Genomic DNA, 23,008 nt, shown 5'->3' with positions numbered 1-23,008 from the left:
CGGCCTGAAGGGTCAGGGGCTCAGGCTGGGGACTCCGCTGAGGCCGAGAAGCCCCTGCTGCAAACACGGGGACTTGGCCATGGCACGGGAACCACAGGAACACAGCCCGGAGATCCCGGGCCCCCAGCGGCCGCCCACCCAGGCCTTAAGCCCAGACACCAAACTGTCGTCCCCTTGGCCCTGAGCCCACATCCTCTCCGAGGCCCAGGACCAGGGCTGGGCCTGGGAGGGCAGGGAGGGGGTCACTGTCTGAAATGAAGCCCCAGCACGGCAAGTTTGGGCAGCATGAGAGAGAAATAACCCCAGATCTGAAGACTTCCTTTTAAAGACACAGAACGGGTTCTTCCCACCAGATCCTCAGACTAGCCAGGAATTAAAGACATGCTTTGTGTCTCTGTGCTGACCCAGCGCCCCCCAGCTTACCTCTGTGTGCACTCTGGCAAGGGCGGCATGCTGGCCAGGGCTCGCGGCGACAGCGACGGCGCTGGGCAGCTGGTGGTCCAGGCAGAGGGAGCCAGCTCTCGCCCCCGGGCACAAGCGCCTGGCAGAGCATGAACTTTACTCCCGGGGGAGCTGGCCTACGTCTTCAGGTGCCAGGACACACCCTCCACCCCAGTTGGATAGCTTAGGCGTCGGTTCTCAGGAAGAACCAGACTTTCCCTGGGNCCCCAGATCTGGAGACTTCCTTTTAAAGACACAGAACGGGTTCTTCCCACCAGATCCTCAGACTAGCCAGGAATTAAAGACGTGCTTTGTGTCTCTGTGCTGACCCAGCGCCCCCCAGCTTACCTCTGTGTGCACTCTGGCAAGGGCGGCATGCTGGCCAGGGCTCGCGGCGACAGCGACGGCGCTGGGCAGCTGGTGGTCCAGGCAGAGGGAGCCAGCTCTCGCCCCCGGGCACAAGCGCCTGGCAGAGCATGAACTTTACTCCCGGGGGAGCTGGCCTACGTCTTCAGGTGCCAGGACACACCCTCCACCCCAGTTGGATAGCTTAGGCGTCGGTTCTCAGGAAGAACCAGACTTTCCCTGGGCCCGGCTGACACGGAGAGTCTCCCCTCTGGGCTCACCCCCCAGGCTCCCACCTGCTCCCGGGGTCGGCCAGCCCAGGGCGGGCTGCAGAGCTGTGGGCAGCTTCGAGGGCCTCTGATCCAGAGCTCAGGATGATGTGGGGATATCCGTACATGAGGTGAGGGCTGAGGGTGAGGCGACCCCTCGGAGGACGGGTGAGGGAAGCGTGGGATCAAATTCAGGACCTGTTCTCCTCCTTTGCTTCCTCAAAGCTTGCTTTAAGCTAGGAGAAAGTTAACCTGTTTGTTACATCTTGGGATGGAAAAGAACTTTAGAAAAAGGACATTGAAATGCAAGAGAGAAATATGAGCAAATCTTACTGCACCAAGCTCATTTCTTTCTTCGGGAAATAAGTAAACACACTTCAAAGACAAAGGACAGACGGGGAAATGTCTGCAGCCCTCACCCAAGCGTTAAGTCCATCAGAAAAGGGCAAAAACCCCTGAGAGCAAATGAGGCGGCACTCAGAGGAGGCCCCTCACCACAGCGGGCATCCTGGCCAGCGGCTGGCACGGTGGGTGCATTAGAAATAAGCCGGGTGGGCCAGGGGCTTCAAGGAGGAGAAGGGTGCCGTGGGCGGAGGCCAGGCTCGGGACCCTCCATGCATCTGGCACCGGGACGTCCATCCCCTGGGCCGGCCGGCGGGAGCATCTCGCCACCACACAGCATCACACAGGAGCTCCTGGGTCCAGCTCAGAGGGCAGGGAGTCTGCACCCCCAGGACCACCCTCAACGACTTGAGGTGGGGGGAAGGATGAGGCCTGTTTCCACCCCCACCGGGTTCAGGAGGGGTCTTTGGGGAGCTGGAGCCAGCGCCTGTCCCCGTGCTCGTGGGTCTGAGGGACTGGGGCTTTGCTCTGGGCCCGAGCAGCCACCGAGACAGCTCTCTTCCACGAGGGCCACAGGGAGGCCAAGAGCACAGCTCATGCCCCCACTGCAACCCAGACCCTAGATCTCATGACCCGGAAAACCACATGGCCAAGCCCAAGGTCAAGGGGAAGGGTGTAGGGCCACCACGAAGCCACGGCCGACGCAGGGGTGGGGAGCAGCTCCCCCACAGGGGCCCCTCCTGGGCGGGGGGTGATCCGTGGGACAACCTGTGCACCACTCCCAGCTCCAACCCCGGTGACAGATGTCACTGGAGACCAGGTGGCCCGTGACCCTCCTGTGGCCCCAGGAAGGGTGCTCATAGATGGAGGGGCCTGGCCCCAGGCCCTGGACAGACTGCGGGCCTTTCTCCCCTCTGTCCCTGAGGGTCCCCATACAGTCCTGGCCACGCTGTCCGCGGCCCCCTCCCCACACCTGGGAGCCCAGTCCAGAGATGCCCGGTACTTCCTACGGTGCAGGGTCCCCTCTGCTTCCCTGGGGTCACCCCTCTGCGGGCGGGGATGCCCGGCCACCCAGGAAGGGCCACGGTGGGGCCGATAAACCAGAGCAGACAGCCATCACTAGAGCTTCAAAGTGTCCACGCAGGTCAGCAGGGCCCCGGCCCCCGTCAGGGAAAGAACCCTCTGGCTGGCTGAGGGCAGCCGTCTGTCCACTTAGACATGGAAAGGAGCCCCCAGTGTGGGCACAGGGCCAGGACTCTCCAGCACGGAGACCCCACTTGCCCTACCTGCCAGGGCCTCAGATTATGTCGTTGCTGTAAACGACCCCCTTCCTCCTCACGTGCTGTTTCTGTGTCCCTGACGGTCACCCAGCACGCCGGTGGGCATCGGCTGCGCCTCATGAGGCCAGATTCTCTGACACGCGGTGATGAGGCCACTGTGCCAAGCCCCATGAGAGGCATCAGCTCCATCCGAGTGACCGGAGAAACCACGGAGCCGCCAGTCCTGAAGGCCTGGCCCAGCCGTGGCCCGGGCACTGACAGGCTGGGCTCAGGGTCCAGCGGCGATGCGGCTGGAGGCACCTGGTGTCTGAAGCCACAAGCCCCAGGAGGGCCCTGCAGGGTGGAGGCCAGGTCTTGGCCACCAGGGACTGGCAGGCTGAAGAGGGGTGGGAAGAGAGTGAGGGATGGGGGGTGCTGTCAGGTGCAGCTGAGCTTGGGGAGGACAGGGCAAGGACTGACCACGGGGTGGGGAAGGCAGGGGCTCCGGGACAGGAGACGCCCATGGGAGCCACCCTGGGGGCGCAGGCCGGGCAGGACACATTGCCAGGGTGCGACCCCACCCCACAGCAGGAGCACGAGACTCTGACCTTGGGAGACCTGGCTGGATGACCCTTTCTTCGACCCTCCAAGGCCCGGAGGTGGGATGGGGCAGACAAGGGACCTTGGTACCACCCTGGGACACCCCTATCAAGATGGCAAGCTCAGTGAGAGGACAGTGGGCTTCTTGTCCAGTCCCCACAAAGGCCCCCACGTGGGGCGATAGCTCCCTGTGCCCTGTGGCCGGGCAACCCCACAGGCAGGACTGGGGGCAGCCCAGTGGCCAGGGCGGGGATGGCCAATCTGAGGGGGTCCTGCTGCCCCCCACCAGTGATGCACACACAAGCCCCAGCATCCATTCAAGGAGGGCCCTGGATGGGGGACTGCCACATCACCCACCACAGGCTGTTCAGGGGTGGCCCAGAGGGCAGAGTGGATGTGGGCCTCCAGAGACGCCCCACTGCCTCCCTTCCCTGCTTACCCATGCCTGCAGCCCAAAGTCATGATTGCGAGGGCAGGTGGCAGACAACTGTCCACCTGGACGCATCGTGCGGCCTCCATATCCTGCCCTCTGGGAAGTCATGGGGGGGCCTCCCTGCTCCACCTTTAGGGGGGACACTGCCTTTCCACCCAGCCACCAGCCAGGAGCCAGCCGGGAGTCACTCTCTGATCCCTGCACTTACAGACACTGGGACCCAGGGGCACAGCACGGCAGTGGGGGTCCCTCCCCCCTGAATCCCAGCAGGAGGAGTGGGCTGAGGCTCAGGGCCATTCGCTGCACCCCCCCAGGTCAGACTGGCGCCGGGGGAGCAGAACAGGACAAAGCAACGTGACGTGGAGCCTCGGCGGCCCAGCCCCAGGACAGGGGGAAGGAACCATCGTGGTGCATGGGCCATGGCCCGGAGTCCCCATGAGAGCAGGGTCCACGGGGCTCTAGCTTACCCACAGGAAGAGGATTCCAGGGGATGCTGGGAGCAGTTGCAGAGCCACACCTGGAGGGCCCAAAAGTCACTTCCATGCTGCCCCGGTCTGCCTCATGGGAGGGGCCGTCTAGCACGGGCAGGGTGCCCCCAGCAGCGTGGCCCTGCTCCGGCCCTCTGGCCCTGCTCCTGTGCTGGGCATGCGGCCCGGTCCTGCAGGGGATGGACAGACGTGGAGGTGCACCCTTCTTGCTGGCCCAGGGCTCAGGGGAGGCAGTGCCAGGACCTCTGCCAGCTGACCAACTGCCTGCTAGTATCCACTGAGCAGGCCCTCAGGGCCCTGGCTTTGAACCACATGCGTGAACTTCTCCCTGGGGCCTGAGTCAGGAGCATGACCAGACCCCGGGGAAGAGGCACTTCCCCCGACTTCTCTGCTTCTGGGGCCAAGGGCAAAAGAAAACTCACGCAGCCAGGTCAGACAGGTCCCAGCCCTCCTGCCTGCGCACCCCCTCGGACCCACCCTTGCTGTCCAAGGGCCCACGGACACAGCACCTGGAAGCAGCTCTGGGCCCTGCACGCTCCGCCCCGAAATGAGGGGACGTGAGCTGACTGGGCTACTGTCCCATGGAGCTCATACTTTGATGCCCATGGACCAGAGCCAGCAGGGAGGGGAGCCAGGAGCCAGACCTAACCTACCCAGGAAGCTCCCTACTCACACACCCCTGCCCGGGAGCTGTTCTAGAAACTTTAGTGACTCTGGTCCCCCAGGGCAGGGGGTAGGATACGCCAACACCCATGGGAGGGCTTGCCCAGAGGCCACTGTGNGGGGGGGGGGGGGGGGGGGGGGGGGGGGGGGGGGGGGGGGGGGTCCACCCAGCACACTCCTCCAGGGAGCAGGCCATGTCCCCACCACCCAGCTGGCGTTTGGGGCCTGAACCTTTGGCAGGACAAGACCCAGCCTGCTCTCCCCAACCTCTGAGGTCCAAAGGGCCTCAAGCCTAGGCTGACAGGTGGTATACTAGACAGGAGCGGGGTGGGGGATGTGTACTGGGGGTACACACTGCTGAGTGTACCCCCAGTCCCCGTGAGGGTCAGGCTTGAGACTATGTCCAGCATGAGCACGGTCACTGGTCAGTGGGCACAGTGTCCTGCAGCCTGTCACCTCTTCCCCTCCACGGGCAGCACCCTGATGGACGCCCTCAGGGGCCCTGCGGGGCCACATGACCCCAAACCCTTCATCCGAACCCTCAGGGTCCACAATTGTCAGACTCCACAGCTCTGAGCTTCCAGGAAGCCAGCTCCCCTGAGGACTCTGCTCCCTGCGCGCCTGAGGAGGGCTGCCCAGCCCCCAGCCACGTCCCTGGGGTTGAGGGGCAGGCAGCCTCCTGGTTCCCCAGCGTTCCCCAACAATCAGCTCCCTGGGCTGAGACCACCGGGCCCGCTCCCTCCCTCCCTCACCCAGCAGCTCGGTCGCCTGGCTGGGGCTTCTTCCTCACCGGGCCCTGGGCCCCTCCAACGGGGGGGCCTGGCGGGCACCGGCCAGGAGTGGTGGGGGCACGGGCCCCTCTATTGTATAACCTCGTCTCGCGTTTCAAGGGCTTGGAGGTTTTAAAGCGAAGATCATAAGCTTTTCCTAATCCAGCCACAACAGCCCCGTCAACTCCTCCCGGAGCTTTTGGAGATTATCCACCGCAGAAAGCCCCACCTGGCGCAGAGCTGCTCCCGGGAGGAGCTGGGATTGGGTCTGGAGACGGGCTGTGCGGTGTTGACGTTCCTGACAGCCCGGCTTCCTGTCTCTTTTCACATAATGTTTGGTGTGGCCACGTGCCCGTGAGGGGCAGGATGGCGTGGAATTCACTGCTTTTGGACGGGCACCCCACCGGGACTCATGATGGCCCACGGCCGCCGGAGAGCCTGTTCTCCGCAGGCATGAAAGCATGGGGCCGGCACTCTGTGGGTCTGGGGCGCTGTCTAGACAGAACAGGACCTTGTCCCTTTGAGTCTGTGTCGACCCGCAGACCTGGACACACACATCATCCACCTGGACACAATGGGGCTTCATCAGACTCTCCTGCGAGCTCCTTTCACGGGTTTCCTGGGTGTGTGAAAATTCCAGACCCCTGCCTGGTGGAGCACATGTTTATCGTCATAAATACGAGTCTGACCAGCAAGCCCCTGTCCCACGTTCCGCTTTGCCAGACTGTGCTGTGTTCTGCTGACTCTAAGACACATGGACCTTGAGATGGCACAGAGGGGCCCAAGAGACAAACTGTAGGACAGCAGACAGCATGTCTGTCCCTGCTGCCGGAGCCCCAGGAGCAAAGGCCTGGTAGCTGGCGGGGCAAGAGGCCCCACATTGGTCATGCCCACCATCTTTGGGGTCACACCGGCAGGAAATGCCTGGCACGTGTCTCTCCTGCAGCCCAGTCACTGTCACCTCCTCTTCCCAGGCTGCCAGGAAGGGCAGCCACCTCCAACCCAGAAACCGGGAGAAAAACGCCAACTTCAAACCCAGCTTCAGAGGGTCAGAGGCTGAGCACCAGGGGCCACCTGCTGACCCTGGAAGAATGAGGACAGACGGAGCAGAGAGCTGCCCAGACCTCAGGCAGCTCTGTTGTGCTGTCGAGCACCCACGGGGTCTGTCTTGCGCGGTGGATGCCTCGGGCTGCCCATGGGCACCCAGCCAGGGGCAGCGGAACAGTGACCATGGTCACAGGGACAGAGCTGGCTCTTAGGGCCAGCAAGGCAGGAGGGGCAACCCCACAGCTGGAGTGGCCCAGGGCACCAGGCCCAGTCAGGCTCCAGAACCCACACAAGGCCACCGGCGGGGAAGGGAACCTTTTTAAATCCTGGCAGAGAACAGGAGGGGGCAGCTGGGAACAGAGAAGAGACTGGCCACGCTGTGTGTGCCCGTGCGTATGTGCACACCAGACGTGTATGCGACATCGATGCATGGACCGTGTGTACTGAGTGTGCACGTGTGTGTGCACCGTATGTGTGCTACATCTATGCACAGACTGTGTGTGCATGTGTGTACCATACGTGTGGGGTACATGTGTGCACGGACTGCATGTACTGCGTGTATACACGTGTGTGCCATACGTGTGGGGTACATGTGTGCACGGACTGCATGTACTGCGTGTACACACGTGTGTGCCATACGTGCGGTACATATGTGCACGGACTGCATGTACTGCGTGTACACACATGTGTGCCATACGTGTGGGGTACATGTGTGCACGGACTGCATGTACTGCGTGTACACACGGTGTGTGCCATACGTGTGGGGTACATGTGTGCACGGACTGCATGTACTGCGTGTACACACGTGTGTGCCATACGTGTGCGGTATGTGTGTGCTACATCTATGTACGACTGCGTATACTGTGTGCACACGTGTGTGTGTGCAGGTAGATTCTGCAGGGTGAGCCCCAGGAGTGGGCCACTTCACATGACATTTGGGGGACCCATTCATCCTCTAGGGAAATGGAGGTTCCTCCTGCCACCTGCTCCCTATGAGCCCCAGTCACTGGGCCACCTTCTTAAAGCCCCATCCCCACTCTAGCAGAAAACACCTAAAATCTTAAGCCTTTCAATACTTCATGCATTGTTTTCATTCTGCACAGTAAACTCGCTGAGTCATCCGACTCTCGCTGACAGTCACCTTGCAGCCTCAACGCCCCCACCGCACGACACCAACACGAACCACCTCCCACAGCTCTAAGAAACCCACGGGACGCCAAGCCCATGGGGTTTTCAGTCACTCGGCAGGCGGTGGGGACAGGGGAAGGGGTCAGGCCTGGAGTCACGGTGTTGGCCCTCAATATGGGGGAACAAGGCACACGCAGGCCCCTCACCACAGGCTTCACAAGATTTTTCTAGTAACAGAAGCAAGGACAGTGTTGTGATTAATTCCCATTTTACTGGAAGTTCGTGAAAGCCAGAAAGAGAAAACGTGTCCAACGTGCAGACCTTCTGCACAGCCTCAGGAGCGGGTTAGGGTGCAGCGTGTGCTCCGAGCCCGCCCGCGGTCAACACGCACTCGTGTCCGTCGGGGCTTCTCACCCTGGGCTCGCGGTGTTGGATACAGAAGCAGACGCAGCTCCGCGGACGCATCACAACAAACCGCCAGGCTGAGCCATTAGCGACCAACCTCTGACAACTGTCTCCCCGACGGATGGCGCTTCCAGAAAATGGGGGAACGATGCCTTCCAGGGTGGAGACCATCCCTGTCGCTCTCGCTGAAATGCGGCGCCGGTCATCCACAAAGCCGCCGGTGACCGAGGCTGCTGGTCAGAGCTCCGAGACGGACTCCACACTGTCCCACGGAGCTCATCACCTCTGCCGGGGACGTGCACGGCACGGGGGACACAGTGACAGGACCACCCACGCCCCCTCCCACAGCTGCAGCCCACAAGCAGAGCGGAATGTGGCCTGCCTGGTCCCCAGAGTGGACAGAACTGCTTGCCCACCAGGACCACCCGGGACGTGCAGCAGGAGGCCCTCTCCCAGTCTGCAGAGCGGTGGACGGTGCCTGCGCACAGGCTGAGAGAGCAGACCGGGTGGCACCGGCAGCTCTCCGCTCTGCTGGCCCAACAGGACTGGCAGAGCAGCCAGGAAGAATCCTGCCCGGGGGCTGGCTCTGGCCCCTCCAACTGGTGGCTGGACCACCCCACCCGGTGCTGCTCCACCGGGCGGAGTCCCGCCGAGTTCACGCCAACCCTGCAGGCCCACCGCCGCAGGCAAAAACAGGGTCGGACCAAGGCTCCTCCTGCGTCTCCCTGTCAGGCCTGGGCAGGCAGCGTCTTGTAGGGGTTCAGGATGCCCTTGGGGTCCAGGAGGGCCTTGAGCTGTTGCATGAGCCTCAGGGCCTCAGGCGGCTTGCTGTAGCCGAGGACGCCCCTCTTCTTGAAGCCCAGGCCGTGCTCGGCGCTGACGCTGCCCCGCTGCCCGGCTGTCCACTCATACACATAGGGTTCCAGGGCATCCAGCAGCGACGGGCTGAAAGCCTCTGACGTCACATTGAGGTGCAGGTTACCATCCCCTGCAGGGACAGGGACCCCTGGGTCAGGCTGGGCAGGCTGAGACCCCCTCCCTGACAGCCCCCAGTCCTGCCCTGCCCTCACGGCTGGTTCCGTGCCTCGTACCACTGGTCACTGGCCCGCAGTGACAGAAGAGGCCTGTTGGTGACCACTCTAAGTCCTCCTCTACCTGCATGGCCCCCTCTGAGGGCTCCCAGCTCACAGTGACTGACCATCCACCCAGCCAGTGAGAGCCCTGGGCTCAGACCACACCCAAGGCTCTCACCAGACCCACACCTCCCAGCAGTGCCCAAGGCAGCCTCTGAAGACAGCTTCACATGCCCTGAGGGGCAGAGAGCCTCCTTAGCCAGCAGGAGGGGCTCCTAGAGGCTGGAACAAACAGAGCCAACCCCAGGGCAACACAGGGGGCAGGCCTGGGGCCTCTGACCTGGTGACCTCGAGCTTCTCCTGAACCACCTTCCTCCAGGTCTGTCAGATGTAGGGAACACAAGAGGGAACCCTCTTCCACCAGGGTGGTCCCACTGCTACCCTGAGGGCAGAGGCTCCAAACCCCCACGGAGGGACCTGCACACCATCGGCCAGACTGGCACAGCCAGAATTCCTGCTGCCTCGGCGGTCCCACAGACCCCGAGCTGAGAATGTGAAGATGGGAGAGGTTCCAGCCGGGGGACCCCGGTCCATGCTCCCACTCACACCCCCTGCACAAACAAACCACCTCCGACCAGGCCTCAAGTCATCCCCACAGACAAAGCCCTGAGATACATGAGCCCACACCAAAAACTCCACCACACCAGAGAAGCGGCGACCACGACCAGGAGCCAGCAAACCTGACTCAAAAGGCTTCAGATCCTGTAATTTCCAGAAACAGAACACAGATGTTTCATAGTTTACAGAAATAACAGATAAAGAAGATAAGACACTGATTAAGCGAGTTTCTTAAGTATCTCAACCAACATCCTAGAAAAGGAAACTACCAATCACCGAAAGGTCAAAGTCAACAAACAGGTTTTGATGCGCGTTACTCACAGCAAGAGATGAATGACGTGGAAGAGAAATCAAACACGTGATCTGAACGCAGCGCGGAGTCAGAGCCCAGCAGCAGGGATGGCAGACAGGGAGCAGCTGGGCTGTGGCTCCAGGAAGATTGGTGGGGGGATGGGCAGAGACACCTGGGGACAGAAGGGCAGAGACGTCTCCACCACCGCAGCCCAACCGCGCCCAGGCAGACACGCAAACACTCACCCAGACATACCGGCGACAGGAGAGAACCCCAAAGACAAAGGAGGAGAAGAAAAGCCAGATCGCTGCCGACAGCAACAGCGCCAGTCGGCAGATGGCAGGTCGCCCTCACCCCGCACACAGGAGGAATTGCCACCGCGGACGTGTTCAATCCACGGGAGAAACCGAGCAAGAGAAATAACATGGTGCTGGGCGAACGAAGTCTGTGAGGCTCCGTCACCTCCTGTCCCTCCACAGGCAACGAGGCTGAGACTCGGGCAGAGGCCGCAACACCAGAACAGAGACGGACAGCAGGCGTGGCTGCCTCGGCCAACACTGGCCACGTAGAACAGTAACACCGGCTCCGCTACGGGGGGCGGGAGAGAGAACAAAATACGCTCCAGGAGGGGTGCCGGGGGGGCTCAGCCGGTGAGCCTCCGCCTTCCGCTCAGATCATGCCCCCAGGTTCCCGGATCGGTCCCACGTCCTGTCCCGCATCCAGTCCCGCGTCAAACTCCCTGCTCAGCAGGGAGTCTGCTTCTCCCTCTGCCCCTCCCCCAGCTCATGCACACGCTCTCTCTCTCAAATAACTAAATAAAATATATTTTTAAGTAAATAAAAAATAGGGACAACGGATGACCAACCGCATGACAAACCCCACCTGCATGCCGGCTACGAAAGACACGTCCAAGCCGTGAGAACGAAAAACGGTTGAAAGTAACGGATAGGAAAGCCACATCTCAGGAAAACACTAAACACAAGGAAACCGGTGTGACCGGATCCAAGGCCAGAGCAAGTCCAGTGGTCAGAAGAGTCTGTCACGCTGAGAGAGTCCGAAACGAAAGGACTGGTGTGACCTGCCGTCCTCAAGGCCGACCGAGCCACGGGAGAAGGGAGCAGCAGGTCGCCGCCGTGCGGCCTTCTGACCGCCGCTCAGTAGCCAGGGCCCGCGGGACGCACCGCTCAGACGGCGAGTGCAGAGCCGGGGGGTCTGTGCGCACGCTGGCGCCCCAGACCACACACAGCACGTTCTCTGCAAGGACTCGTGAATCGCTAGGAAAACCGACCGAGTGGAACACGCAGGTGGGACCAAGACTCGGCTCTCCGGCAACGATGCAAGAAACAAACCAGCAGTTTTAAAAACAGCTAGAAACTCCTGTAAGTTTGGAAATTCACGTTTCTGCCTGATGGGTCAGAGAGACGAGAGTGGGAGTCAGAAACGGTGGGATAAGTGTGTGTCAGAACATGTGGGGTCGCAGCAGGGACGCCGGCGGCAGCGCCCATGGCGGGGGCTCTCGGCAGCCGAGGCAGGCTGGCCTCACCCTCCGCCCCGTCCCCTCCCCGGAGCCCGGGGCTAAGGTCAGGGTGGCAGACAGCACAGAAACCAAAAGGCAGCAGACGGCAAGGACAGCCGGCAGCCTGGGGGCCAGGAGCCCAGAAGCCCAGCGGGCGGCGCAAAGTGCCAGACGCCGGCTCCCCCGCACGCCCTCCGGCTGAGTGCACAGACGTGAGGACACCTGGGCCAGAGTGACCATATGGCCGTGCTGGCCTCACAGGGCCCCTCGCAGCTCAGGCGGGCTCTGACGAGGTGGCACACAGGGACACTATTTAACAAGAGCCACGGTGGGGTCGGTGAGACTGGTACTGGGGGGAATCTAACGCCCGCGACAGAGCAGAGAGGCTGGAAGCCCTGAACACTCCCGAGGTTAGAGGCGCTGCAGGACGCAGCTGACCGTGGAGAAGACACGAACAGTGAGGACAGCGGTGATAACACAAAACGAGAAAGAAAGCAAAGAGCAGCGGAGCCGAGCGCCCGTTCCTGGGAGGGAATGTAGGATCCACGAGCACGCCACAGACGCAACGAAGAAAGACAAGAGGAACAGACCCAGTCGGGACCGAAAGGGGCCGCCCCACAAATGCCGACGTGATGCAGGAACGAGAGCACGAGGGACAACTAACTCCGTGCCAATGCGTGCGAGATTTTACAAGAAGTGGACGAGCTCCCAGAAAAGACAATGACAGAAACCAACCCAGGCAGCTCGGACAGCCCGCAGCTACGGAAGAAACTGGCCTGTGGTCAGCCCCCTGCCGCCCAACACACAAACCCGTCGGCCCCAAATCTTCACCACAGCTCCCCCCAGACGGCCAAGGAGGCAGCAAGGCTAACCAGTCAGACCCCTCGGTGCCCAAGGGAGAGACCGCCGCCACGCAGCTGTGGGGTGAAGCCGGCGTCCAGCACGGACACAGGGAAGGAAGGGACTTACAGGACAGTACAGCCCAGGACAAGGCCGGGAAAACCCTGCACAGAACACAGGCACGCAGACTGAACAAGACGCAGAGGACATGGCCGACCTGGGCAACCCCAGGACCACAGCCCCCCTGCAGAAGGCGGCCTGGCAGGAACGGCCCCGCTGACCACAGGGAAACTGGCCCGGGTCACACCACCAGATGCCAAAGCAGCTCTCGACGCGCAGAGTAGGGGCCCTGGCTCCACCCTGGCCAGGGGGACGCTGCACTCAGTGCCCCCCGAGGAGGAAGACCGGCCCGCGGTCTCCAGCTCCACACCCACGGCCCTGGGTGAAGATACCCATCCTCCACCCCTGCTCAGGTGGGCCCCCCAGAAGCCACACCAGGCTTCCTCCCCAACGCTGGGCTCGGGAGCCCCGCATCTCTGCCCGCCAACGTCCCGTTCAGATTGTCTGACAGTTTTTACTTTAACATAGTACAAGTTGGCACCCTCCTCCCAGGGTTCTGCCTCCCGTGTCGTCCTGAAGAAATCTCCCCATCTCAGTCACACACTCTCCTACCCCCTTCTCCAAATTTCAAACATCGTTCTTCACGGGGGAGAGTCTAATCCGCGTGGACAGCACTATTTGGGGTGCAGACAGCGGGTGCCCCAAGCCACGGACCGTCCTCACCGTCCTCGATGCCGGACAACCTCCCACGTCCCCCCCACCCTGGGGGTCACTGTCACACACCAAGCATCCCGGACGCGCCGCTCGCAGAGCCTGCTCACGGGAAAACCACCCGTGAGAACTGTCGTGACGACAAGTGTTCAGAGATGCCAGAACAGGGTATGCCTGTGCCAAGCCCCTCACCCCATTTCTCCAGATCTTCCCCCATCTGCAGGAGGGAGCACCTGAACCCCCTCATACAGACAGGCTGGCGGAGGCTACGGGCATGGGGTCCGGCGCCCCCCTGTACACACGGCTTTCAGATGCCCGTTCCAAGGGCTGCCAAGAACTGAGAGGGAGAAACGTTCTCTTCCAAAGAATTAATCACTTAAAACATAAAGCTTGATTTTTCTGCAAAAAAAGAATGATCTGAAACTAGTTTTCAAATGCTTGCACCTGGCGAGGGGGAGCAGGAGGGAGCCTGTCAGGGTTACCACAGGCCAGGCTGAGCAAGGTGCACCGGGGCAGCCGGCCAAACACAGACTGTTTCCAAAACACCCGAAGAACCGTGAAGACGATGAGGACCCCCCCATCACCGCCCGACCCCACAACAGCTCACCCAAATGGCCATAGCCCACCACGTGCTTGGCCCGCGAGCCAAGGCGGGCACGCAGGTCGGGCACAAGGTCATAGAGCCTCTCGGTGGGCAGGGAGAGGTCGTATTTGTACACGTAGCCGTCCCGGCTCAGCGCCTCCGAGATCCTCTCCCTCAGGGCCCACAGCGCCTAGGACAGACAGAAAACAGACCAAGTCAAAGGGGGCACCGCAAAGGCTGTCTGTGCTGACGGCGGTTAGAACGCTGGTGGCCTGGGGTGAGCAGGAAGGTCACCGGGGAACTTTCCAGGTGATAGCAACGTTGTGTTGTGACAAGCATGGGTCTCTGATCCGAGAGTCCGTACTGGACAAGGCCCCAGAATGCGGCCATGGCTCGCCCCAGGACACACCGAGGGCCCCTCTCCAGGAGGACGGAGGACACTCCAGGTGGCACAGTTGGGAGAGGCTGGTCAGGGCTCAGGCAGGGAAAATACTGCAGACAGAGGGGACGGGCCGCTGGGCCCTGGACTGCCCGAGACACGCGCGGGCTGCGGGGGCACGGGGGAGCTGGCAGCTGGTGCAGGAACGAGAGGTGGGGGTGAGGCTGAGGGGGTCTGGGGAGTGGGGGGAGCACCGCATCACTGCCCTTCCAGACAGAGCCGTCCGTGGCTTACTGGCTTGGCTGCCTGACTGGTCACAGTGGACACTCGCAGTCCTGGTCACGGAGCAGAGGAAACGGTGCCCAATGCGCCACCACTCTGCTGTGGGGCTGGCCCGTCCCGCCCTCCACATGTCCCCTAATTCAGGAACCCTTACGGCCAAATGTCTACGCGGAAAGGACTGTTCGTCCTGCTTTCCCCATGACCACAGTGCCAGGACCGCCCCCGAAAGAAGAGCAACAGCCCGTAACCACCACGGCCTCAGCCAGTGTCTGGTCCCCAGGTCTCTCATCCACTTTCGGGGTCACTGCGAGGTCACTCTGTGCCCACTCCCCGACTCTCTGCACCCAACCTTCAGCAGCTCCCGCCCACCACCTTCCTCACACAACCAGGCCAGCAATGACCCCGCACAGCTGGCCGACCCCGAGCTGGACCCCGAGCTGGAGCACTGTGGGGCCATTCCTATCTGCCACATCCTACCACGGCCACAGACCTGCTCTCCCCTTGCCTGCCACCCACGCTCTCTGCTCATCCCACATCTCCAGAATGTTCTGGAACAGGACAGGCACAAGCGTCTTGGGGCCCTTGTGCTCCTGCAAAGATATCCTTGAGACCTGTTCCTGCTTCCCTCCAACTTTGCTCAAAGGCCACCTCGGGGATGTCCCCCCGCCCCATGCCACATCCTGCCCACCAGGGCAACGCCCATCTAGGAGGGAAGCCAGCCCAGCTGCTCTGGTGCTCCGGGGCCGTTTGAGAACGCTGCTGTGGAGGCAGCAGTCCAGACCGGGCAGGGACCCACGTGGGCACACGTGGCAGCCCCACGCCACCCCACTGCAGGCAGCCGACTCACGGGACTCGTTGTGGCTGACGAGCCTGGAGAGCGGCCTGCCCACTCTCAGCACAAGCGTGAGCGCCGGCTTTCCTTCTGCCGGGGACGGGGCTGCTGCCCAGGCACGGGCCGGCACGCAGCAGGGGGCCTCTGTCCTCACGGCCCCGAGGCCGAGGGCTGCTCTCACTCCCACTGCTGACACGCAGCGTATTTAGGAAGAAACAGAGACAGACGTGGAGACACGGTTATGGGTCCTGGCAGCAGAGAATGGCACCAAGCCCGTCCCGGAAGTGAAGGACTTACCCACGTCCCTCCGGCTGGCACAGACCGCGCGACACTGCAGGAGACGCACGGGACACCCCTGCCCAGTCCTCCCTCCAGCGGTGAGGTCACCCAGTGGGGACAGTGGAGCGGGGGGCGGGGCAGGGGACAGTCAGGTCCTCAGTCCCCAACAGGATGAGATTGCAGCGTGAGGCCCTTCGTCTGGAGGTGGGGTCGGACACACTTCAACAAATGGAACTCCTTACACTTGATATTTACCAAACACGCGAAAGAACCACGAAGGAGGTTTAATAATAAGGTAGACCAAGAAACCCAACAAGTCCACCGTAAAAGCCAGCCTGGCACCGGCTCCCCACTCACGCCCAGGGGCACCCCGATTCACATACAGCCCCGCGTCCACCCTTGACCCTGCCCCTGCCGGCTACACTGCACACCATAGCCCCAGGGACCACGGAGCACAGATAGGGGATGGCAGCTCCCACCCCCCGGGCCCCCCCGCGATGGTGACGGTGGCTCCCACTGGGTGGCTCAGTCAGTTAAGTGTCCAGCTCTTGATTTCGGCTCAGGTCATGATCTCAGGGTTGTGAGATCGAGCCCCATGTCAGGCTCACACTCAGCGGGGTGTCTGTTTGACATTCTCTCTCTCCCTCTACCCTTCCCTCCGACTCACGCTCACACACTCTCTCAAATAAATAAATCTTTTTAGAAAAGTGAATTAAAAAGAAAAGAATAAAATAAAATAAGATAAAATAAGATAACATATAAAACACCACTGATAACGACAAGGACCTAGAAGCACGTTTCCCAAGAGGCAGGACACCTGCTCACGTCCAGACACCACGCGCTCCGAGCTGGACAGGCGGCAGCATGCAGACATCCTGGACCAGCTGAGCACGAGGGAAGCAAGGAGGCCCCAGCAGCAAACACGCACCTTGAGTTTCATCTGGTCTGTGGCCACGGTCCCATCCGTCACCAGGCCGGAGCTCAGCACCTGGTCCAGGAAGTCACTCAGCTTCTCGGCATCGTGCCCCGCTCTGGAGCCTGAGGTCTCGATTAGGACATAGAAGGGACTTTCTGGAAGGCAGAGAAAGCAGGACGAATAGAGGCAGTCGGACAGAGCTAGGATGGGTCTGGGTCAGCCTGGCTGAGCGTCTCTGACAGCCCTTGTGTGGCCAACAGAACCCAGGCAGCCCACAGAGCAGGAAGACTCTGTCTGGGCTTTATCTCCAGTGGCTTAAAAATAGGTCTTTCATGGGGTGCCTGGCTGGCCCAGTCGGTTGAATGCTCGACTCCTGATTTCAGCTCAGGTCGTGTCTCAGGGCTGTGGGATCAAGTCCTGGGTCAGGCTCCATGCTCAGTGGGGAGTCTGCTTATTCCTATCCTTTGACTCCTGCCCCTGCTCTCCCATGCGCTCACTCGCTCTTTCTCAAATAAAGACAAATCTGAAAATAAAAATAGGTCCTTCCTGGGGCGCAGGCTGGCTCAGTTGGAGGAGTGTGTGACTTGACCTCAGGGCTGTGACTTCAACCCCCACACCGGGTGTAGAGATTACTAAAAAAATAATCTTGAAAAATAATAAAATAAAATAAATAAAAATAGGTCTTTCCCTGGAAGAGAAACCACACTCTGCAGAAACACACCAACAGACTTGGGCAACGCCATGGGCACCTGCACGGGGGTGTGGGCAAGGAGGCCCCCTCACAAACCGTGGTGGTGGGGAGGCCACGGGCCAAAGAAGAGACCGCCGTGCCCGTGATGGCTTCTGATGCCCACAATGCTTAGCACTACGTGCAAAAAAGGCATGATTTTACCCAAGATATCTCTTTTTTAAAGTTTTTTAAAAAATGCATTAGGAACTATAGAAAAATTTTAAGCTTGTCTCTTTTCCAAGGCTACTGTGAATGTATTTTCAACTTACTGAAATCAATACACGAAAACTCACCAAATGCACAGTTCTTCCTGTAGCATTACATAAAAAGTGACTTCCAGAAAAACACTACAAGCCCGTCCTACTAGAAAGACAAGTGTTTCCCAGATATTGGCATTTTTCCATGCTGAAATGTAAACTCTGCTCTTCAATTTATCATATGTCCTGGAAAACACTGCGGGTGTTTTAATTTCTATTGGCTCCTTTTCCAATTACAAAAGCAAAACATGCTTATAAAAGGGCATTTGGAAAACAAAGATAAGTAAAAATGAAAAAAACGAACTTCCCAGCCTGCCCAATAAGCGAGCGTGTTTCGACAGCGCTCTTTCCCGTCTTCCACAGTCAAGGAGATCTGCACACTGAAACCTGCCCAGGACAGCAGGGTGGCCTGTCCTTTCCCCTAAACATGGTATGAGCAGCAGCCTTCTCACACACATGCCCAAGGGCCACAGAGTGATCCGCCTGGGGACCCTCCATCCGCCCAGGGACACTGTCCACCCAGGGACCCTCGTCCGCCCAGGGATGCTCTGTCCACCCAGAGACACTCCATCCACCCAGGGACCCTCGTCCGCCCAGGGATGCTCTGTCCCCAGAGACACTCCATCCACCCAGGGACCCTCGTCCGCCCAGGGATGCTCTGTCCACCCAGAGACACTCCATCCACCCAGGGACCCTCGTCCGCCCAGGGATGCTCTGTCCACCCAGAGACACTCCATCCACCCAGGGACCCTCTGTCCGCCCAGGGATGCTCTGTCCACCCAGAGACACTCCATCCACCCAGGGACCCTCTGTCTGCCCAGGGATGGCTCTGTCCACCCAGAGACACTCCATCCACCCAGGGACCCTCGTCCGCCCAGGGATGCTCTGTCCACCCAGAGACACTCCATCCACCCAGGGACCGTCTGTCTGCCCAGGGATGCTCTGTTTACCCAGGGACACTGTCCACCCAGGGACCCTCCGTCCGCCCAGGGATGCTCTGTCCACTCGGGGACCCTCCATCCACCCAGGGACCCCCCATCTTTCCAGTGGCTGTATCACGTCTTCTTTACTACTGGACATTTAGACTATTTTAGACTATTTTATCGTACTAAAAGTAACACCACCTCAAAAATTTAGAACATAAAGATCTTCCTACATTTATGACTGCTAGGGACTAAGTTGTGTTCCCCCCAAATTCCCACAGTGAAGCCCTAACCCACCCCAACGTGACTGTATTTAGAGCAGGGCTCATAGGGAGATAATTAAGGTCACATAGGTCATAAGGGTGGGGCCCTGATCCCACAGGACTGGTGCCCTCAAGGAGAGGGAGAGCACCAGGGACCGCCCCCGACACACGAAGGCCACGTGAGCACACGGCAAGAAGGGCGCGGTCGGCCCGCACCAGAAACCGGCCGAGCCGCCCCGCGAAACCACCACCATTCCAGGAGGATCTCAGAGGTGAAAACACCAAGATCCACAGCGGAATGCTTCTCTCCTCTGGGTGCATGATGCCAAATCGCTTTCTGAAACGCTGAATCTGAGTTCTACCCGCTACGTCGGAGAGAACGCACCGCGAGCCTCCGCGGGCTGGCGGCTCCTCTTAGCTGAAGAGGAGCATTTCTGACCAGTGCGTTGTGGTTTCTCAAAGACCCTGGAGCTCTGGCCCAACTGGCGGCATCGATGGAAGCAGCTCTGGGGGCACGTTTACGACGAGCGTAGGAGAATCGCACACCCGGCCGTTACGGCGACGCTGGAGCAGCGGGGATTCCACAACTCCTTGCCGCTTCCCACTTTGTGGCCAGGACTGACGGCCTGTGAGCATCCCCTACGACCCAGGGCATGAAGGCAGAGGCGGGTGCCGCCCACCCGCTGGGGGTCAGTACCTTGCACTGGGCTGGCGAGGCGCAGGTGGCGCGTGACCAGCCACATGCACTCGGCATCCATGAACTCGTACGCGGACAGGATCTCCCCCAGCAGCCCCTTGCAGGTGCTGAAGGTCTGCAAAACCTCAGCAAAGCCCGGACAACCTGCAAAGGCAACAGGACCTCAGGCACAGGCACCAGAGCCCCAGCCAGACCCACCCAGGTGCCCCGTAAAGCAGCTGAGGCAATCGGCCCCAGCGGGTGGGGGTGCTGGCAAGCAGGGCGGCCCGTGGAGCAGCAGAGCTCCGTCACAGGGAACACGCACTGCCCGGCACCGCGCACATCACGGGTAGTGACATCAAGAAGGAAATGCCCATCTGAGAACCCACAGCGCTCAGGAAGGTGGCGGGAACCAGAGGGGCTGTGGCGCACACACACGGCCAGAAACGGGGTTGCGCTGGAAACGGCTTCGCTGCATTTCTCTCAGCACAGTGAGCACTCGGGTTTCCAGCAGCCCTGGGTAATTCATTCAACTTAGGGAACAAGGAGAGGTTCTGAGGCACCCCAGGCCCGGGGAGCTGGCCGTCCAGCGGCCGGGGGCAGACGGGAAGGGCCCAGGACACCGACCCTGCGCTGGGGAGGGGGTGGGACGCATGGGGTCTTTCTTGGTGAGATGGGACGCACTGACAGGCCCTGTGGGTGTCAGGGGAGTGTGTTCACAGAGCGCAAGGCAAGAGGCAGATGCCTACTGTGCACACCCGAGGAACACGTGGCGGTCCCACGGCCGCAAGGCGGGGCTGGTCGTCGGGGGCTCGGCCGCATGGGGCCCAAAGTTTACGGGAACACCAGTAAATGGAAAAGAGATGGGAAACTACCCAGAACGTGACACGGGTGTACAAGGGTGGAAACCGTGGGAGAGAGATCAAGAGGACAGACTGCAAAGTTGTGTCGTGGGTCCAATCACAGTCCCAAAGGGAGAGGAAGACGGCACAGACGCCTCGAGCTGACGGGACACCCAGCCTCAGGTTTCGTAGGCTCAAAAGATCCGCGGTTAGCTGTGCTCTCATAGGCGACAACCCAAACCACAGACGACCAAAAACAAAGAGAGAATCTCTAAAGTGACCAAAGAACAAAGCACCAGAGCCACGGAGGGCGGCCACGGAGGGCGGCCACGGGGGGCAGCGGGCCTCCCCAGGACCCACCGCGCAAGCGCGGGACGCGGGTGACCTTCAGCAGCCTCACTTGTGAACGAGCGGCAGTGTCTTCACGAGGGAGGCAGTGAAGGCGTCTGGGACGGGCCAGCGGTGAGACCGAGGCCACGCCTGCAGGGAGCACGGTCCCAACGCAGAAAGGCACGTCGAGCAGAGGAAACGGCACATTCATGAGAAAACAGTAATTACAGCCGGGAGGTTAAAGAGACCATAAGATCCCGCATCCTGCTGCAGGTACAAACACCGCAGAATGCACCGAACAGACGGCCTGGGGAGGTAAGCCGCCCGTGGTGACCGCGAGGACACTGGACATCTCCGTGGCTTCTCAACTAGCAGAGGAGGCCAGGCTCCGAGTGGGGACAAGGCAGGAGACGGAGCCACAGGAAGAGACGCAAGCCCATGTTCACAGTCTGCTGGAAGCAGAGCACCCAAGGGGCAGCCAGGGAGCCCTGTGGGGTCAAGGGGGCTCCGCATGCCAGAATGTCACAGGATGCACGGGGCGTCGACAGGGACAGTAGGGGGACAGGGCGGGCAGTGTGTTCCTACGGCTGTGACCGATTCAGGAATGAACACACCAGAACTGACACCATTTCCCTCAGAGCCAACGAATGACACGGGGTGGCAGAGCTGAGCCGCCAGTTCCGCCACAGAACAGTGTGTCCTGCCCCCAGATGGGAGACGGGAGAGGTCCATTGCAGGCCTCGCTCCAGGGGCACCACGCCTCCGGAAACAGAGAAGCCAGGAGAGACAGGAACGGCCTCCCTAGTGTCAAGGGCAGGGCAGCTGGGGGGACAGGGCGCCACGTGGGGCACCCGGATGGACTGCCTACCGAGGAAAGCCACATTGACCGCCCTGGGCTTGGGCGGACACTGGATGGACACAGCCGTAATGACCCCCAGCGTGCCCTCCGACCCGATAAAGAGCTGCTTCAGGTCATAGCCTGTGTTGTCCTTCCGCAGGGAGCTCAGGCAGTTCAGGACGGTGCCGTCGGCCAGTACCTAGCCAAGGAGGAGAGAGACAAGGCCCTATACATGGGCCCTCGCGGATGCCCCTCCCCTCCTGCCCCCACGCCCGAGGGGCCCTCAGAAAGCAGAGCTGGCAGGACTCCCACCCCAGTCGGAGGCCCTGGGGTGACCCCAGGCCTGAATGCGCCCAATCGGGCCGAAAGGACTCATGCTCCCCCCACCAGGGAGCTCAGGGCCCAAAGCAGGGCGGTGGGGAGGCTGGGCAGAGGCCATGGCAGAGAATCACGCTGCGCTGGCCGCACCCTGTAGACTCCTCATCCACAAGGTGTCCCGACCTCACCCTGCACCACCCCAGCCGTCCCTGAGGCCCAGAGGGAGTGCCCGAGGGGGCAGAGACCCCACAGAGCCAAGCCGAGTGGGGGCCCCTGCGGAGACCTCACACGCTGAGCACACTTGGCCCTGGGAAGAGGCTGGGGGAGCCGGGCCCCTCGGACACGGGCACAGGGGACACAGAGGAAGGCGGGCTGGCGCCCCCACTCACCACTTCCAGGCCCAGGACAGTCCCGTGAAGGGAGCCATAGCGCAGAAACCGCAGGCCGCCTGCGTTGGTTGCCACGTTTCCCCCGATGTGGCAGCTGCCCTTCGCCCCCAGGTCCAGCGGCATGATGAAGCCCCTCTCCTCCACGTACCGGCTAAGCTCCTCCAGGATGCAGCCCGCCTGGCACACCAGGGTCCCTGCCGAGCGAAAGCGCAGCCGCGGGGGCTCTCAGCTCGGGAGGACCCAGGAGACCCACCGTGGTGTCTCTGTGGGGGTCAGCCGCCCGGGACAGGTGTCCCCCTCAGAACCCGGACCAAGGAAAAGGAGCATGTCCCCCAACCCATCCCCCAGAAGTGACCTTCATGATTTACCATGAAAACAGAAGAGAAACTGATGGGGCAAAACTAAAGAAGAAAGTCTGACTCCACACACACAGTCTTGTGGAGGGAAGGGAAGAGAGCATCACTAGAAAGCAGTGGCCCCTCGCCTGGGGGCGATCCCACCAGCAGGGCACGTGTGACGACCTGAACACATGTTCGCTTCGTGGCACTGCTGGCACGGAGCTAAGGTGCCCAGGAGCCCCCAGCACAGAGAATGACTGCCCCAAACACCCTGCTGGAGAGACAAAGCCCCATGTTGCTGGGGCTGCTGAGCGGGAAGTGCCTCGATACTGTCTTGTACCCCATCCTTGCACCCCACTCCCAAGGGCAGAAAGGGCCATTCTGGTCAGAAAATGTCAGAGTCGGGGGGGCTGCAGCAACAGCCCACCCCCTTCACTCAGTCCCGCAGCACAAGCCACCTGAATGACCAACTGGAGAGCACCCCCAGGGCAGACAGAGCGGGGCCTCTCCTCCCCCGCCCCGGTCCCCCCCCC

At 61.1% G+C, this 23,008-nt stretch overlaps 1 protein-coding gene across 1 annotated transcript in view; it reads right to left on the bottom strand.

Moving 5' to 3' along the window:
- Positions 1–8,036: 8,036 nt before the first annotated feature.
- Positions 8,037–23,008, bottom strand: part of D2HGDH (D-2-hydroxyglutarate dehydrogenase) — a 22,911-nt gene continuing 7,939 nt past the window's right edge. The window contains exons 4-9 of the mRNA XM_002923146.4: positions 22,138–22,331; positions 21,461–21,629; positions 19,442–19,585; positions 16,584–16,726; positions 13,908–14,073; positions 8,037–9,178 (exon numbers count right to left, since the gene is read on the bottom strand). Coding sequence (XP_002923192.2) covers positions 8,919–9,178; positions 13,908–14,073; positions 16,584–16,726; positions 19,442–19,585; positions 21,461–21,629; positions 22,138–22,331 — 1,076 coding nt within the window. The 3' untranslated portion in view covers positions 8,037–8,918. The remainder of the gene's footprint in view (positions 9,179–13,907; positions 14,074–16,583; positions 16,727–19,441; positions 19,586–21,460; positions 21,630–22,137; positions 22,332–23,008) is intronic.

This window comes from Ailuropoda melanoleuca, chromosome 2 (genome assembly GCF_002007445.2).
Source record: "Ailuropoda melanoleuca isolate Jingjing chromosome 2, ASM200744v2, whole genome shotgun sequence".
NCBI classification, from domain to species: Eukaryota; Metazoa; Chordata; class Mammalia; order Carnivora; family Ursidae; genus Ailuropoda; species Ailuropoda melanoleuca.
This window is presented reverse-complemented; position numbering and strand designations above follow the sequence as displayed.